This window comes from Cetorhinus maximus, chromosome 22, assembly GCF_964194155.1.
Source record: "Cetorhinus maximus chromosome 22, sCetMax3.hap1.1, whole genome shotgun sequence".
Taxonomy (NCBI): domain Eukaryota; kingdom Metazoa; phylum Chordata; class Chondrichthyes; order Lamniformes; family Cetorhinidae; genus Cetorhinus; species Cetorhinus maximus.
In genome coordinates, this window is record NC_135900.1 from 70,283,554 (window position 1) to 70,302,956 (window position 19,403).

At 43.4% G+C, this 19,403-nt stretch overlaps 1 protein-coding gene across 3 annotated transcripts in view; it reads left to right on the forward strand.

The window, feature by feature from the left end:
• The window catches only part of LOC144696781 (E3 ubiquitin-protein ligase TRIM33-like), a 122,707-nt gene that overhangs the window by 91,818 nt on the left and 11,486 nt on the right, over positions 1-19,403 (forward strand). For 2 of the 3 annotated variants that reach the window (XM_078568508.1, XM_078568510.1), the window contains 6 exons: positions 7,467-7,655; positions 11,475-11,610; positions 13,176-13,248; positions 13,357-13,528; positions 16,942-17,279; positions 18,700-18,832. In XM_078568508.1, the coding sequence (XP_078424634.1) occupies positions 7,467-7,655; positions 11,475-11,610; positions 13,176-13,248; positions 13,357-13,528; positions 16,942-17,279; positions 18,700-18,832 (1,041 nt within the window). The remainder of the gene's footprint in view (positions 1-7,466; positions 7,656-11,474; positions 11,611-13,175; positions 13,249-13,356; positions 13,529-16,941; positions 17,280-18,699; positions 18,833-19,403) is intronic. The other variant, XM_078568509.1, reaches the window with a different exon arrangement.

The window sequence follows — 19,403 nt, forward strand, 5'->3', positions numbered from 1 at the left end:
CAGGAGTAGGCCCCACAGCCCATTCATCCCGCTCTGCCATTCAATACCATCATGGCTGATCTTGGGCTTCAGCTACATTTTCCCGCCCATTTCCCATATCCATTGATTCCCTGAGACACCAAAAATCAGCCTTAAATGTATTCAACACTGGAGCATCCACAACCTTCTGGGGTAGAGGATTCCAAAGATTCACAACCCCTTTGAGTGAAGAAATTTCTCCTCATCTCAGCCCTAAATGATCAGGCTCTTATCCTGAGACTGTGCCCCCATGTTTTAGATTCCCCAACCAGCGGAAACAATCTCTCAGCGTCTACCCTGTTAAGCCCCTTCAGAATATTGTAGGTTTCGGTGAGATCACCTCTCATTCTTCTAAACTCCAGAGAATATAAATTGAATTCACTCAGCCTCTCATCATAGGACAACCCCCTCATCCCAGGGACCAGCTTAGTGAACTTTTGCTGCAACACCTCCAGTGCAAGTATATCCTTTCCTAAATGTGGAGGCCAAAACTGCACACAGTATTCCAGATGTGGCCTCACCAAAGCCCTGTACAACTGTAGCAAGACTTCTTTATGCTTGTACTGCAATCCCCTTGCAACCAATCCTTGGGATATTGACACATTAATAGAAACGGTTTATCTTTACTCTATCTAAATCCTTCATGATTTTAAACACCTCTATCAAATCTCCCCCTCTTACCTTCTCTCTGTCTTAAGGAGAGGAATTAGGTTGTGATAAATAGAAAGGGAAGTTCATGCTTGACCCAGCAGATTGAATTACTTGAAGAAGTAGCAATGTGCGGATGAGCGGATGTAATGTGCATGGACATTTAAAAGGCCTTTGATAGAAAGTTGTATAGTGGAATTGTGACTGAGGTTAGAAATGCGCCTGAAAGAGGTAGCAGGATGGATGGCCAGCTGGTTACATAACAGAGAACAGGGAGTGGGAGTTCAAAGTATTTACTCAGACTGGCTGATGGTGGGAAGTGGTGTTCACAGGAATGAGTGCTGGGGCTACTGTTCATTATTTAAATAATGATTTATACTCCAGAATCGGAAGTAAAAGATGTCGCGATTTGCAGCTAACACCAGATTGAAGAATGTAGGTAAATTTGAGGAAGGTTGCAACAACGTGCAAGACAACATTAACAAACTTGCAGAAGAGGCATATAAATGAATTTTAGTATTGGCAAGTGAGGCAATATATTTTGGTAGGAAGAATAGGGAGATCCTTTATGAAGAAGAGTCTAAATGGAGTAGAGGCATAAAGGAATCTTGGTGCATAGATTCACAAATAATTAAAAACAGCAACGGGGGTTAACAGTCATAAAAAGTACAAAGGACTGTGGTTCATTTGTAGAGACATAGGAACAGGAGTAGTCCATTTAGCCTTTTGAGCATGTTTCACCCTTCAATAAGGTCATGGCTGATCTGTGACCTAACTCCATATACCTGCCTTTGCCCTTTAATACCTTTTGGTTAACAGAAATCTATCAATCTCACCTTTGAAATGAACAGTTGGCTTAGCATCAACTATTGGATAAGGTGCGACCGCCAGCTAACTATATAGCCAGCAATGTGAAAACAGTGCCTGGGCTTGGTCTTGGACACCCCGGGGGGAGAATCTTCAGCTCAGTGAGCGGGGTTTGGGGCCCGCTTGCTGTGGTGTAAAATGACGCGAGATGACATCGGGCGTGCGTCCCGACGTCACCACACGTCATTTAGATTTTCAGTTTGGTGGGCGTGCAGCCCGTTGAAATATCAAAGGCCTATAAGGCCATTTAACTAACAATTAAAATAATTAACAGAGCTGCCAGTCTAACCTTAAAGTCCCGACTCAGGGATCCCCCCCGCCTACATAGGGAGCGCACAGCGCTTCTGGGTGCACGTCGCACTGGGTGGGCCTTAATTTGCCCGCCCACGTAAAATAGCGGTGTGTACTCAATCTGGGGTGCCGATTGGGTCCGTGCCTGCCCCCACACAACCCCCACCAATGGGGGGAAAATTCTACCCTTGGTTCCAATTGGAACCAACGTTCAGGAGAATGATTCAGTCAATGTCAACAGTGGGTGTAGTGTATTGAAAATTGCATGGTGCATTTTGTCCACTTAAGGCTACCACACACACATGCGTGCAGAGGGAGAATAAAGGAATCCATGTTTTCACAGCACATGCAGCAGTCCTGTTTCTTACTGAATCTTGCTGAATCTTCCCAAGAGCTTCACAGGGTGAACTCTGCATCACTGGGATTATGTGTCATTACATCGATTGACTTTGTGAAACACTCACTCAGTTTCAAAAAGTTTATGTAACATTTCAACACATCTCTTGGAAATTCCTCAAGACTCTGCATGCGACTTGTTACTTTTTGAAATGATTTTTGTTCGGGAGCTAAATGTTTTGCCCACAACGAGGTCCCAGAAACAGCAATGAGATGATTGACAAGTTTATTATCTCTTGGTGCTGCTGTTTGAGAGAAGAATGTCCAAGACAGCACAGAGGCGGTGGTTTGGGGCGGGGGGGGTACGGGAAGGGGGCAAAGTTCTTTGTTCTCTTTGGTGTAGTGCCATGTGATGGTTCACAAGAAGCAGCAGCACAGGGAGGCATGGCCTTAACAGTACTGCACTCCCTCAGTACTGCACTCAAGTGTCAGCCTGGATTAGATGCTCATGTCCCTGGTGTGGGATTTGAACCTGCAATAATCTGATCAGTTAATTTCAAACTAAACTGAGCTAACACTGATTTTTTTATTATGAGGTTGTTCCATTAAGATCAGACCCTGGTCAGAGTGTACATATAACAGTGAATTTAATCAGCTCTGTTAGCTCAGACAGGGAAAGAAGACTATGGGATCATCAGTGTGTTTCACATGGTTCTGTGTGGCGGGTTACTGCAGTCCATTGAGAATAGAGGCTAAAAGTTCAAGAATCGGGAAGGTAGTCATTTGGTAGTACAGAACTTGAGTATTGCTGAAAAAAGAGACATGTCTAAGCTATTTGTCTTGCACTCATCAGGACTCGCAAGAATACCAATATAAGGGGAAAACAACAATTTATACCGTATGTGAAGAGAATTCATCAGGGCAATGCATTGACCAATCGGGGTCAAGCTGCCTGGTTTAAATTTCAAACAGTGCTTGGCAGTTAACTGCCAGTCATCATCAGTGGTGCATTCTCCATGGCAACACTACTTGCCAACCAATCAGCACTCTCCTCACATACGGTATAAATTGCTATTTTCCCCTAATATTGGAATTCTTGCGACTGTCCTGATGGGTGCAAGACGAATGGCTTAGACATGTCTCTTTTTTCAGCAATAATCTGGAAGGTGACGGGGTATCAACTGAGATGATCAGAGTTGAGTTGAAATCGACTTGAATCATCATAAAACGGTTAAAGAGTCCACAAAGGATTTAACAGCTGGTGAAGGATCGTAATTCCCTTCAAGGCAACTAGCAAGCCATATGGGCAGTGGGATTTATATTGGCTGGGGGAAACTAAATTTGGGTGGGCTTTACAATTGTGTGCTCCCAGTGTGGGCCTTTGTGCATCAAGAGTGAGCACCTTCCTACTCTGAAGCTTCTCACCCTCATGTTTAAACCCGTCCTTGGCCTTGCCCCTCCCTACCTCTCCAAACTCCTCCAGCTGTATAATCCTCTGAGAACTCAGCCTTCCTCCGATGTGCTACCATTTAGGCAAAATGCTGGAAAAACTCAGCAGGCCAGGCAGCATCTGCGGAGAGAGAAACAGAGCTCTGAGGAAGAGTCAGTCGGACTTGAAACGTTAACTCTGTTTCTCCCTCCTCAGAGGCTGCCAGACCCGCTGAGTTTTTCCAGCATTTTCTGTTTTTATTTCAGATCTCCAGCCTCTGCAGTATTTTGTCTTTATGCTACCATTTAGACCTTGACGTGTTGAAGGATGAGAACATCAGGGAGGCATTCGCTCTCAAAGTAAAAAAAAAACAAGTATAAATATCTCAGGATTGAGGAGTCGGAACAAGCTGAGGTCTCGGAATAGAAAGCAAATGGGAAAACATGAAAGTGAGTATACAACATGCTGCAAAGGAAATATAACCGAAACAGAAAAGAAAAAGAGATGAGGAGTGGATGACAGATGAGATGCCAGCAATGGTGATAAAAAGAGAGGGAAAAACAGAAACGCACCTGATTGATGAAACTGAGAAGAAAATTAAGAATGAATGTAGAAAGGCTAAAGGGAAATGGTATAATGAGATGTGTGACGAAGTACTGGAGCTGGAAAGAAATCACAAAATGAGAGTTATGCACCAGAAGGTGAAATTATTGACAGATGGAAAGAAAGGGATAACAGCAGATAGTGGAGGCATAAAAGACAAAGCTGCTCAAATATTGTTTGAAAGGGATGCAGTAGCAAAAAGAGGGGCAGAATATAAAAGTGAATTGTGTGACGATCCAAATCAAGGGATTCGAGGCAAATGATGTACCAAACATTATGATATCAGAGATGAAGAATGCTTTGAAATTGATGAGTACAGGAAAAGCTCCAGGCACAGATGAAGTAACAACAGAACATCTAAAAGCCCTTCAAGAAACAGAACTAGAAGTGCTACCAGACATTTGTGATCAAATATATACCAAAGGATACATCCCAAGTGAATTGGTACATTCATTGTTCATTGTTACCTAAGAAAGCTAAAGCAATAGAGTGCAATCATTTTAGAACTTTAAGCTTGATGAGTCATCTCATTAAAGTGATGTTGAAAGTCATAGTAGAAAAAAATCATAACATATTTGAAGCAGAAATTGATCAAATATAGTCTGGATTTATAGCTAATGTAGGAACAAGAGAGGGAATATTTAAGCTAAGAACAAACTTCAATAAATACCTAGAAATAAACAAGAACGTTTACACATGCTTCATAGACTATGAAACAGTGTTCGATCATGTTTATCACCAAAAGTTAATAGATGTGCTGCTGAAATGTGACATTGACAGTAAAGATCTGAGATTTATCCAGAGGCTATATTGGGACCAAATACTGAGCATCAGGCTAGAAGATGGACAGTCGGATATGTTTCAAGTGAAGAGAGGAGCACGACAAGGCTGTGCACAGTTGTCGAAATTATTCAATCTGAACAAATTAGATGTACATACAGGGTTAAAAATTGGAGACAAGAATGTAATAAACTTACAGTATGCTGATGACACAGTGCTACCTGCAGAACCAAAAGAGGCCCTGTAGAATAACATAGATGAAGTAAAATCTAGAAACTTAAGAGTATGAACACCAAAAAGATAAAAACAATGGTAGTGAGAAGGAATACATTAGGGGAAACTAGAGTGAAGGTTGAAGTGGATGGTGTCACATTGGAACAAGTAGATAAGTTTGTTTATATAGGACAAATGATAACTGAAGATGGCAGATGTGATGCAGAATTTAGAAGAAAGATAGAGATAGCCAGAAGTAATTTTGTGAAGATGAAGGATGCGTTAATAACAAGAAAACTCAAGCTTGTAACAAAGAGAAATATCAGAAGATGTTACATTCAATCCACTTTCCTGTCTGCCCCAGAAAGCTAAACAATGAGTAAAGACCTGTGGAAGACAATAGAGGCCTTTGAAATGTGGTACTAAGACATAAGTTTAAAATTCCAAACACAGACCATAAGATAAATGAAGAGGTACTTGAAATTGCAAGAGCCAAAAGAACTCTTTAAAAAGTGACATCCAGAAAAAAGAAACATCTGTATTTTGACCATTTGATCAGAGCTGAAAAGCTCTTCCAGATGGCAAAGTGGAGGGCAGCAGAAAGAGGGGTCAACCTGGGCGTAGCTGGAGCAGTTGCAGATGAGCTACAGTGGATGTGTGAGGATGCGCAAGACAGATGAGCATGACATACCATGACAGTAGATTTCCTGGTTGGAGCAGTGTGTTCCCCACCTTCTTCATCATTCCACCGGCAGCTGTGCCTTCAGATGATTAGGCCCTAAATGCTGGAATTGCCTCTCTAACCTTGTGGCCTCTCTCTTTCCCTCTCATAAGATGCTCTTACGATTATAGCCAAACGTTTGCCGCCTAATAGCTCCTTCCATGCCACGGTGTCAATTTTTGCCTGGTCATCCAATCCTGGGAAGTGATTTGACTATGTTAAAGGCACTATATAAATGCAAGGTATTTTTGTTGTATTGGGAATACGGGTACAACAGTTAATGGATCCTGCTGCATCTTATAAAGGTTCTGTAAGCATGTTTTTACAGTTGATTTTGATTTAGAATTGCATTGAAACCTGTCATCCGTCTCAATATTGTCTTCAGCTGCATGAATGAGCTAAAATATTGTTCACAGATGGAGGAATCAAAAAGATTGAGAGATGGACATACGTTTAAATGAAGCAGGGCCAGAGGAATCTTTTAACAGGACATGTATCAAAGAAACATGGCAAAAGACCTTGTCTGTACCTTTTAATGTGATTGGCTGTCAGAAGGGGAGGAGGACACTTTCTAATTTCTAATTGGGAGCAGCCATCGAAGGACAATTAAAAAGGTGTTTTTATAATGTCACTATCTAGTGGTCCCTGCTAAAGTCACAGCATCAATCCTGATTCACTTGATCTGACTTGGGAAGATCCTGGAGAGACAGTCTCAGGCTGGTTTGAGTTTAGCATTGTCTTCAAAAACCTGGTGAGACTTCTTAAACCTATCTCGGCTTCATTTTAAATGTTTAGAAGGTACAAATGATTCTATGATTCTAAATGCTGCCCACATAGTCTCTTAAATAACCAAGGTTTAACTGCAGAAAGTGATGTGTGTGACTACACAGAAACACACACACACATGCACGCACAGAGAGAGATATAGCCAGACAGAGGGACACGCAGACACACACCTTTCACCCCATTAAGTGAACTCCAGCAAAAGCAAGACTTTGAGATTGAGTTCTCTCTCTCCCCCTCATCGACTCTATGATTTTAAAGTGCTTGGGTTGCTTTGAAGAGAGATTTCCCTCCTGGACCATATTTTGTTCAGTGTATGTTCAGTTCCATTTTTCCTGTTAGTAGGTGAGAACTTGCATTTATCAGGTGAATGAATGTCTCAAAACACTTCCTGAATGATGGAATATTTTGGATGTGCAAGGACTGTTGTTAAACAGACCAACGTGGCAGCCATTTTGTGCACAGCAGCATCCCACATATGAGATGGATGGGCCATGGTTGATGAGTTGGATGAGAAGGATGTTGTCAGGAGAACTAGCCTTCTTCCCATAGCACCACTGGATCGTTAGCATCCACGTGAACCAATAGGACTGGCAGGTAGGGCCTCAGTGTAACATTTAATCGACAGAGGGCACCCCTGACAATGCAGCACACCCTCTGTGTTTCACTGGAGTGTGTCGAGTTTAAGGCATGACCCGGAGGCAAAACTGTGAATTAGTAACATGAGGCCATCACTGTACATTTTACTGTTGCCTTTTCTGCCCCCATTTTCCTCAGCACTACAATCCTGGAAACTCGAGACCTTTCCCAGTAGCCAGCACTACAACCCCCTCTTATCCTTCCAAGTTCTTTGTGACTGCAAGTGATGGATTTGCCTCCAAAAACCTGATTCCAATGACTGAGCTGCTCCCATCCGTTACCAACCCTGAGCATCTCTCCTGTCTTCCTGATATTCCTCAAATTCAGGTAAAAACGAACACAACGGAACACAAAAGGGGCAGGTTGGAGCCAACCCTTTGCCAAGGTGCAGTTTGGAGGATGTGAGGGGTGGGGGAGGGTGGGGGGTGGGGGTAAGTGTGGGTGTTGAATGAATTTAAAGCAAAACTTTAATGTTTGTTACGTTGCTGAACGTTCACCCCACCCGAAGGGACACCGTTCCTGTTTAACTTTAAGTGCGCCAGGTGAATCCACCACAAATACAGAAGAAGCTTTTTATGCCCACTCCTGGTTTTAGACCAGATAACCAGCAACTCGACATGTTAACCTTGACACATGCTACAGCGCTCCAATGTGCTGCGTTGTCAGAGGTACTGACTTCAGGTGAGACATTAAACTCAGTCTGCCTGTCCCACCGGTTCAGTTAGGTGTTCCTGTGGGAAGGGAAGAAGGGTGTTCAGTTGGCACCCTGAACAACATTCCTCTAACCACATAATTAACTGTGACCTATCTCATGGTTTTAGGATATTGCTGTATGGTAAATGGCTGCTGCTTCAATCTGCATAACATTTGCAACATAGTGTTAGTAACAATAGCAAGAAGCAGAATCACAGAATTGTTATAGTGCTGAAGAAGGCCATTTGGCCCATTGTGTCCACACTGGCTCTCTGAATGAACAATTCACCTAGTGCCATTCTCCGGGTTTCTCCCTGTAACCCTGCACATTGTTTCTTTTCAAATAATCATCTAGTTTCCTTTCGAATGCCTCGATTGAACCTGTCTCCACCACACTCTCAGTGCGTTCCAGACCCTAATCACTCACTGTGTGACAAAAAGTTTTTTCTCATATCACTTTTGCTTCTTTTGCTAATTACTTTAAATCTGTGCCCTCTTATTCTTGATCCTTTCATGAATGGGAACAGTTTCTCTCTATCTACTCTGTCCAGATCCCTCATAGTTTTGAACACCTCTATCAAACCTCTTCTCAGCCTTCCTTTCTCCGAGGAAAAGAGTCAAAACTTCTTCAATCTATCTTCATAACTCAAGTTCCTCATCCCTGGAATCATTCTCGTCAGTTCTTCCATACTGTCCATGCCTTCACATCCTTCCTAAAATGCTACACCCAGAACTCTACGCAATACTCCAGCACAGGTCCAACTTGTGTCTTATACAAGGTCAACATAACCTCCTTGCTCTATGCCCCTATTAATAAAGCCTAAGATGCTGTATGCTTTATTAACTGAGTTCTCAACCTGTCCTGCCACCTACAATGATTTATGCACATGTACACCCAGGTCCTGCTGCTCCTGCATCCACTTTAGAGTACTGCCCTTTATTTTATATTCTGCCTACCAAAATGTATCACCTCCCATTTCTCTGCATTGAACTTCATCTGCCACCCATCTGCCCATTCCAACAACTTGTCTATGTCCTTTTGAAGTTCAACACTGTCCTCATCGCAGTTTACAATGCTTCCAAGTTTTGTATTGTCTGCAAATTTTGAAATTGCTGGCTGTACACCAAGGTCTAGATCATTAATATAAATCAGGAAAAGCAAGGGTCCCAATACTGACCCCTGAAGAACTCCACTACAACCCTTCTTCCAGCCCAAAAAACATCCATTCATCATTACTCCTTGTTTCCTGACACTGAGCCAATTTTGTATCCATGTTGCTACTGTCCCTTTTATTCCATTAGCTGTAACTTTGCTGATAAATCTGTTTTGCAGAACTGTATCAAATATCTTTTGGAGGCCATCAACTGCATTGCCCTCCTCAACCTTCTCTGTTACCACTTCAAAAAAATAGTTAAACACGATTTTCTCTAAAGAAATGCTGGCTCTCCTTAATTGACCCACATTTGGCCATGTGACTTTTAATTCTGTCCCGAATTATAGTTTCTAGACGTTTCCTGTCCATAGAAGTTAAACTGACTGGGCAGCACAATGTACAACACGTTCCTTTCCTGGTTCTCCACAGCCTCCTCTCAGAAAGGGAGGGGTTCTGAGGGCTGCAGTCAAGTGATGATCCAGTACCATTTTAACACAATTGCTGCTGGAAAATCGGAACTGTTTAATAGGTGTAGAATCTGCTTCTCTGGGAGGCCGGGTGGGGGGGGGGGGGGGGGGGGGGGGGGGGTCCTGACTTGGAATCATGTGGTGCTTCAAGAGCAACGGCTTGCATTTATATAGCGCCTTTAATGCAGTGAAGCATCCCATGTGACCTGTTCACAGGCCAGTTATCAAACGGAATTTGACACTGTGCCACATAAGGAGATATTAGGACAAGTGAACAAAAGCTTGGTCAAAGAAGTAGGTTTTAAGGAATGTCATAGAAAAAAAGATAGAGATTTAGGGAGATGTAGGGATTTGTCTGCATTCCCGTGTAACCTTAGTCATCACACACATAAAAATAATCCAATTTAAAGATTTAGAGGGTGCAAATGCTCCTGCCCGCCCTCCCTAAATAACCATTTTGTAACTGCAGGGTGTGGTGTGCATGACCACCCACTCACACATGTGTTCACACATCTCTCGGCCTAGAAGGGAAACAATAATTCTACGCAGCCAATGTAACCAGGTACTGACCGACTGGAAACCGTTATTGCAGCCACCAGTCTTCAGAGAACTGCAGCAAAGGAGAGTTTTGCGGGGGAGGGGAAGAGAAAATTCAATCAGTTCTAAGTGTTGGGTTCCTCCAGCTCCCAAACAGCTGGCCCCAGCTCCCTGGGCAGTGTGGGTGATGTCACTGGGCCCGAGGTGGGAAATTATATTCTGATGTCCAGGGCAGGCAGGAGCATTTGCACCCTCTAAATCTTAAAATTGGATTATTTTTATGTGTGTGATGATTAAGGTTACACAGGAATGCAGACAAATGTGGGATTCCCTCCCTAAATCTCTCCACCTCTCTATCCCTTTTTCTATGACATGCTGAAGGTAGACTGAAGTGAGGTAGAAGGATTCCTTTACTTTGCATCTATAGCAGCAGAGAAAGCGCTCTATCCCTGGGGCAGAGCTATATCAGCATTCAGTCCCAACAATAGAGAGCTTCCTCTGCTGATGGAGGCTGAGGAAACAGATCTCCAATCCACAAAAGCCATTTGTCCTCACTTGCTCACCTCTGTGCCTCATCGTGTAAACAGACTTAGAGCGTTGAAGGCTGTCCATAGTCTATATTTTGAGTGTTTATGGTTTCAAGGTGTGATCTGTATTTCTTACACTTGTTGACACACTCAAATATCTTGCAGTGTTTTTGGGGATGTCTGTTTGTACAGGTTCACTACATACTTACACATACGTGTCAAAAGGATGGAGAAGTATTCTAAGTTTGCTATTTAGTATTAAATGAAGGGCATGTTTCTGTTTCTAAGTAGGCCTGGCTCATTACAGAATTGAGACAGAGCAGGTGAACAATCCTGAGGAAACCCATATTTCCAACTCCTGTCCCAAGCATTTGGGCATCTGCACCTGAAAACTCAAAGAAGCCAAATCCCCATCACCGAACCGAGAAAGGAGAAGATTGAAGCAAAAACAAAACTAGACTTACATTTATACGATGCCTTTCATGGCCTCAGTCATGTGGCTCATGAATTACTTTTGAAGTGGAGTCACAGTTGTAATGTGGGAAATGTGGCACCCAATTTGCACACAGCAAGCTCCTACTAGCAGCAATGAGATAAATGGCCAGATAATGTGTTTTTATGTGTCAATTGAGGGATATCATCCGATTTTTCTCACCCGTCTCCTGTTACCACTGAGCACCAATGGTTGCGTCGTTGACCAGTTTAACTGTTGAATAATGTTTAGAAATGAGTGTTTAAAAAGTGCCTCTTCTCTCCTTCAAACTGCAGCTGGATGATGCGGGTTCAGTATTACTAGAAAGCTTACTGAACAGAGAGAGGAACGGCAACAGTCTGGCAGGAAAGCCTTCAGCAACCAGCACCAACCCTTCCCCTGGTCCTTCAGTCCCCTCTCCTGGGCATACAGGTAACTTGGTGCCACAGTTAGAACCTCCCACCAACACAAGGCACTCACAAAATACTTTATTGCACGTCATTAAAACTGGGGCCCATTAGGACAGGAGAATTTCAGCCCTTCAGTGCCGGTGGGACTGGTAGTCAAGTTTGTGATATAACAACTTGTAATTGTATGTTTCTATAGAATTTTCTTTATTTGCTCATGGGATGTTTTTACAACAATCGGCAATGGTTTCATGGTCATCATTAGACTTTTAATTCCAGATATTTTTATTTGAATTCAAATTTCCCCGTCTGTCGTGCTGGGATTTGAACCCGGGTCCCCAGAGCATTACCCTGGGTCTCTGGAGTACTAGTCCAGTGACAGTACCACTACGCCACCGCCTCCTGTTTTGGCAGGATTATGAGGAGGAAGCTCTGAGGATCACTGACCCCAATCGGATAATTGCAATCAGTAATCGCAGAGAGCACTAAATCCTTGTGCAACCCACCCCCTTTTTTGGTGACTTTTAGATGAGTTTGAAGATGAGGGCACTGTGCCAAGCTCCTGCAGAGGGCACTGTGCCAAGCTCCTGCAGAGGGCACTGTGCCAAGCTCCTGCAGAGGCGCCTGCACCAGTAGGTGGGCTTTTGGCTGAGTTGGGCAGGCTGCCAGTAACGGAAGCCAACAATTCTCCCTGGAGTTAACGTGAGGTGGGATACCTTCTGTATCCTGAGCCAGCCTGGACTGATGGGATGACAAAGTCCCTGTTGTCTGTTGCCTGGGAACGTTCCGCTGTATTTAATCTAATCTGAACTGGACTAGCCATATAAATAACGTGGCTACAAGAACAGGTCAGAGGCTAGGAATTGTGCGGTGAGTAACTCACCTCCTGACTCCCCAAAGCCTGTCCGCCATCTACAAGGCACAAGTCAGGAGTGTGATGGAATACTCCCCACTTGCCTGGATGAGTGCAGCTCCAACAACACTCAAGAAGCTTGACACCATCCAGGATAAAGCAGCCCACTTGATTGGCGCCATATCCACAAACATTCACTCCCTTCACCACCGACACACAGTAGCAGCAGTGTGTACGATCTACAAGGTGCACTGCAGGAATTCACCAAGGCTCCTTAGACAGCACCTTCCAAACCCATGACCACTACCACCTAGAAGGACAAGGACAGCAGTTACATGGGAACACCACCACCTGGAAGTTCCTGGGTCAAAATCCTGGAACTCCTTCCTTAACAGCACTGTGGGTGTACCTACACCACATGGACTGCAGTGGTTCAAGAAGGCAGCTCACCACCACCTTCTCAAGGGCAACTAGGGATGGGCAATAAATGCTGGCCTAGCCAGCGACGCCCACATCCCATGAATGAATAAGAAAAACATTTGGGGACCTGGGCCACAGCACAGTGCTGTACATTGTGGGAAGGGTAGGATTAGGCTGGACTTTGATGCCCTTGCAGTTGAATAGTCTGACACCACATTCCATGCCAATCATGAGCACCTGTGTTGATTGCTGCAAGGATTTGATTCAGATCGAGCTCTGTTTTTTTGTAACCTGACCTGCTTCCTTTTGCTTCCTAGGGTCAGTGACTGTCACCAGTGTCCATGTCCCAGGACGCACTTCCAGCACCTCCAGCTCTGGCAGCAGAGGGAGGTGAGTGAGGCCTTGTTGATCTAACTGAATGTGAATTAACCCTTTTAAAGGTGCTTTGTTTCCTTTTAGTCTCTCTCACACTCTCTCTGTCTCCTTGCGCTGTTTCAGTTGTACCTCATCAAGCAGACTGTCAAGGCCTGAGTCTCAGCAGATGACCCCAGTCGTTCGCCTGGAACCCATTAAAGTCAAACAGGAGGCCATTTTGGAGGATGACCTCTGTGATTTCCCCATCATTGTGGTGAAGCAAGAGCCCGGGGAGGAGGTTACAGACCCTTGTGAGGTCAGTTTGGGTCTTTTTAAATATTCAGTCAGCACCATTAAAGTTGAATTTTCCAATAGCTTTGTTCCCAACACTTGTACAGAATATATTACAAATCCAAGCAGTTATTAATTGTAGGAACAGCGGGCTTTGGATCGATGATTCACAAGGTTTCTAATGCTGGGGGTTTCCCTTGTCTGCTGTCTGACTCTATTGTAGATTGAGTAACTGATAGAGATCGGTTGGTGCGATTGGTCAAGAGCTTCATTATCGTTATGGCGATCAGAAGAGGGAGAGCAAACTCATTGAGCCTTGTTTATTTTTTTTCTCTATATGGGGCAGTGGTTTCCAAACTCTTTTTATGTTGAGGAATCCTGTAATATATTCTGAAATTCTGTGGAACCCCAACCATCTCTCCCTCCTCCCCTCCCACCGTGTAAATATTATAAAACAAAAATGAAAATAAAGTAAAACAGTATTGAATGATTATTTTCATTAAACAATATACCTGGAAAAATTTGGTACCATTTTCAAATCTACGACCTGGAAACCTTTAGGGATAATCCGGGAATTCTGGTTGGAAAAGCACTAATGTATCTACTTCCCTCTAGGTGATATGTAGCTATCCAGATACTGCTGAAGACTTCAGTTCTTGAGACTAAACTGAGTACCAGATATTGCAAAGGCTATAGGCCCTAACAATATTCCAAAAGTAGTATCAAAGACTTGTGCTCCAGAACTTGCCGTGCCCTTAGCCAAGCTGTTCCACTACAGCTACAACATTGGTATCTACCCGGCGACGTGGAAAATTGTCCAGATATATCCTGTCCACAAAAACCAGGAAAAATCCAAGCCGGCCAATTACCCCATCAGTTTACTCTCTCGATCATCAGCAAAGTGATGGAAGGTGTCGTTGATAGTGCTATCAAACGGCATTTATACAACAATAACCTGCTCACTGACGCTCAGTTTGGGTTCTGCCAGGGCCACTCAGCTCCTGACCTCATTACAGCCTTGGTCCAAACATGGACAAAAGCTGCTTATAGCTATAAAGTGCTTTGGGATGTCCTGAGCAAATTGAAGGTGCTATATACCTTTGATCAGTATATAAGTGGACCTGGCAGTAGATTTACAGTAGATTGTATTGTATAAGTCAACCTTCGAAGCTTCAAACAACCCTTTCAAAAATGGGGTGGGGAAGGTGGGGGGCGGGGGGGGTTTCAACTTATGTGGCGAGTATAAAATGTGAACTGCTGGTGTGAGCAGCCAGCATTTTGAAATGTGATATGGGGACATCAATTCCACATATTATTGATCCACAACTTCACTCCATCCAACAGCTGCATAAAAACTCCTACAGGGAACTTGATGTTCAGTGTGGTTTCACATTCCAAAATTACCGTAGGCTTTAATTTTGTTCCATCAGTCATGCAGGCCAGTACCACAGTGAATATTGTCTACTTATGTTCTGTGATTTTCACTAGAATTATTTTCAAACCTTCCAACTCCACAATTCAGTTTCTTCATTGATACAGCATGGTCCAAATCTACTCGCAGAAAAAAATATTTGTAACTTCTCCCGTGTGTTCGTTGTCCCTTTCTAATGTAATCTACTGGCTTCCAAGGTACATGGGGTTGGCTAACCAATACATGCTACTTTACTTCATCTACTCTTCCCAGATTGGTGGTGTATTCAGTGAGGTGCATTGGCTCTTCACTTGGGTCACTTGAAAATTTAAATAGATATAACAGGCTGGTGTATCCATCACCATCAGCAAGTTGACATAGATTATGGCACAATTTAGATTTATAAGCTTCATTTTTGTTTGGCTGGATATTTATCTATAAATAATTATGCCTCCCCACACTGGTAAAATTGTTTTTCTGTTGATGAGGAACAACCCAAGTGGCACACTTATTCAAAGGAGGCATGAGAAGCAGTTGCAAAATGAAGGTTTGTAGAATAAGCCTATTCTCTCTCACTGTGAGAGATGGAGAAAAGTCTGAGGCCTTCAGGAATTGGTTTTTATATAACTTTCTTTTATTACTGATTCTGTTATGACGTGGTAGACCAAATCCACAATGGAAACTTGGCCACCCTATCACAACAGTTTTGCAATTTATATTTATCACGAGAAGGCGTGTGCACTGAATTCAGAAGTAATAAGTCCACTAAGACCTTTAGAGATTTTAAAAATTAAAGTAAAATATTTATTAACAAAATAAAAGATTTCAAGCACATACATAAGACTACAATTACTTAATACTATAACAAATCCTGAAATTCCTAATTAATCTGACTCCCAGTTACACAACCCCTTTAAGGCAACAGTCCAAAATAGCTTTTAAATTTAAAAAAAAACAGCAAGTTAACACAGTACCCACTTGACAGTAGAATTCCAAATGGCTTTCCCCAACTTTAGTTATTGGACACAACAGACTTATGCACAAATAGCTGGAGGCTTCTTCAAGGCTGTTTCATACACCCCTGTTAGATCTTACATGGCCCTCAACATTGCCTTTCATTTTCCTTTATATATATTTCTCTCTCTTTAATATGTAAATTCCATTGTTCCATATATTTTTGGAACTGTATCTTTCCCATAATAAAAAAACTTTCATGTTGCCAATATTGTCAGCAACCTTTGGGAAAAATAAACACATTGCTTAGCCTTGCTTATCTGGTTAGTTGTAAACAGATTAACATCCCTTTGAAATCCAAACAATCTCACTTATCTAAAAATGAAAATTCCCTTCACACCTTACACATAAGACAGCATCCGTGTTTACTCATTAGCATTTCAAGCACATTTCTACACCTAACTTCTTTTGATAATTTCAAGCTTGCAGTCTACCTGACTCCAAATGTAATTAACTCACACAGATACATCCACACCCATAAACTTACTTTACAACAAACCAGAAAAATATGAAAATTATTATCCTTTCACAACTCTCAGAATATGGACATCGCTAGCAAAGCCAGCATTTGTTGCCACGTTAGTTACCCTTGAAAAGTGAACCTTCTTGAACCATGGCAGCCTGTGTGGTGAAAGTTGTTCCCGCTGTGCTGTTAGGAGGGAGGTTCTAGAACTTTGACCTGTCTACAGTCGGCCAGTTTTTTAAAACATTAATTCTTGAGATGTGGATGCTGCTGGCATTTATTGCCTTTGGGCTAGATGTTCTGGTGGGCCTTCTCCGTGAACCTCTGCCATGTCCATCTTTGTAGCAGTTTGATAAAACAGAGGGCTGTTAAGAATCAGCCTTTTTGTGTGCGATATTAGGAGTTGTCAGCAAGTGATTCAGAGTGTGCTGGACCCAGAAAGATAGGTCCTTAATTCCCCCTGTGTGAAGGATCACATTGGCTTCAGTTCTGAATACTATTTTTTGTTTCTTTGTAATGATGCCCGCTGTTCTTTTTCTCTTCCCTGCAGCTAACTAACCAACAGAACAACAATGCCCCACTCCCACCCAGTAAGTTGGTGACAAGTGGGCAGATGGTTGGACACCGAGACGGAATGATCAAAGCAGACCCTCCAGACAGCACGGCATCCCCCTCCTCCAACACCGCAGACCACCAGGATGGGCAGTCCCAGCCCACTGGGGCCTCTTACAAGCCCGCGCGGGCTGGGGGAGACAACGGGAAAGAGGACGACCCCAACGAGGATTGGTGTGCCGTCTGTCAGAACGGGGGCGACCTGCTCTGCTGTGAGAAGTGCCCCAAAGTGTTTCACCTGGTCTGCCACGTGCCGACTCTCCTCAACTTCCCAAGGTAAGGATCTTCTCACACCCCATTCACACCCATCCAGGCAAGTGGGGAGGGTTCCATCACAATCCTGACTTGTGCTTTGTAGATGGTGGACAGGCTTTGGGGAGTCAGGAGGCGAGTTACTCCCTGCAGGATTCCCAGCCTCTGACCTGCTCTTGTAGCCACAGTGTTTTTATGTGGCTGGTCTGGTTAAGTTTAGTGCTGTGGAATAGAACAATTAAAGCACTTATTCTCAGCACTTCTGGATCCTTCAGTGAATTTCGAAGTTTTCTAGACTGTGTCCTGATCAACCTCTTCAGAAGTACCCCCTCTGTTTCCACATACCAGTCATCAATCTGTAGAACAGGCTCGGTAGGGAGATGGGAGTAGCAGCTGGGATCAATAAATTAAAATGCAAATTAGATTTCTGTTTTTTTTTAAATGTATCTTGGGATATAGTATAAGTAATTTGAGGCACAACGCAAGTGTAGCAGAATTGGGAGGAACGGATGATTTTGGACCAAAGCTCTCCTCCATTGGATTTTTCCTTGCCTCATGTCCGAGTCTGTTGTAGACTAATTAATAGAGATTGATTTCTGTACTGCATTACCTTTGCCATATATGACTACCAGGATAGCAGAAGGTGATCTAGTTGGAGCTCGGTCTTATTTCATCGCAAGTTTGTACATTTCATCCTGCAAGCCCCCTCTCACGGTGAGACTGTTCAGTTGGGAGCAGCTTGGTGCTTTTGGCCCATTGAGGCAGTCACCAGATGGCGGAGTCTTTGCTCCCCTCAGTGTGGGACTTCAATCCCAGGAACCAGCGATGTGAGGCTGGTGTGAGAAACCCACTGTGTCACCCAGGAACGCTCAAGTGGAATAATTTGAAGTCATTGATTGGATCGGCATTTGCAATTGCACTGGGAAAAAAACCCACAGGTGGCCAAAGAGAGACACAGTGTCAGTGAGAAACAGAGGTACACCATTGAAAACCACCCCTGTTTGGAATTGCCAGCGATTTTTAACAAATACTATAGCACAAAGAATTGCAAGTTCAAAGGAGAGCAGAGGAGTTCTCCCCAGTGCCCTCGCCAATACTAATCCCGCAACCAATATCAGCTAAGACAGGAAACTGTTTTTCTGGCCATTTATCTCAGTGCTGTTTGTGGGATCTTGCTGTGCTCACATTGGCTTCTGCCTTTCCTGCATTAGAACAGTGACCACACTTAAGCGGTTTGGGATGTTCTGAAGCTGTGAAAGGTGTCACATAAATGTAAGGTCCTTCTTCAAAGCTCAGACTGTTCCAGAGGCAATTTGGTTCTATGAATGAGGTTTGGTGAGATGGGCTGAAGGGCCTCCCTAGCCCACACTGATCCTTTGCGTCTACGTTGTGAACTTTGCAAGAGTCCTGACAGTCCCTAAACTGGTTTGTTTATTTGGTTCAGTGGTGAGTGGATCTGCACGTTCTGTCGTGACCCGGTGAACCCGGAAGTGGTGTATGACTGTGATGACCAATGGCAAGCGGGCGAGAAGAGGAAAGTGGGTGGAGTCGCTGAGATGGTCCCGATCGATCAAAGGGTATGTATGTCCGACGATTTCACTATTACTGGAAAGAGATAAGCTGGTTTCTTTCCTATCACACCAAATACAAGGAGTGAAAGGGGGATAAAGAGATGTGATAGCAGACACTCCTAATCTTGACACCTTGTCAGTTGATGTCAGTCCCAGTCCAGATGCTTGAGCATAAAAATCTAGGTTGACACTACTGAGGGAGTGCTGCATTGTTGGAGGTGCAGTCTTGTAGGTGAGACATTAGGTCCCTGTCTGCCCTCTCAGGTGAATGTAAAAGATTCAATGGCACTGCTCGAAGACGGGATCTTTTCCCTGGTGGCCTGAACAATATTTGTCCCTCAGCCAAAATCAATAACCAGATTCATCTGGTCATTATCTCATCGTGGGAACTTGCTGTGGGCAAATTGGCTGCCATATTTTCTATATTATAATACTGTACTTACACAGAAGTATTTATTTGGCTACAAAGCAATGTAGGACATCCTGAAGTTGTGAAATGTGCTATCTAAATGCAGCTTCTCTCTTTTTTATTTCTTGTACTACTCTAAATTTGAACCAAAAGTGGTCTTCAGTTACT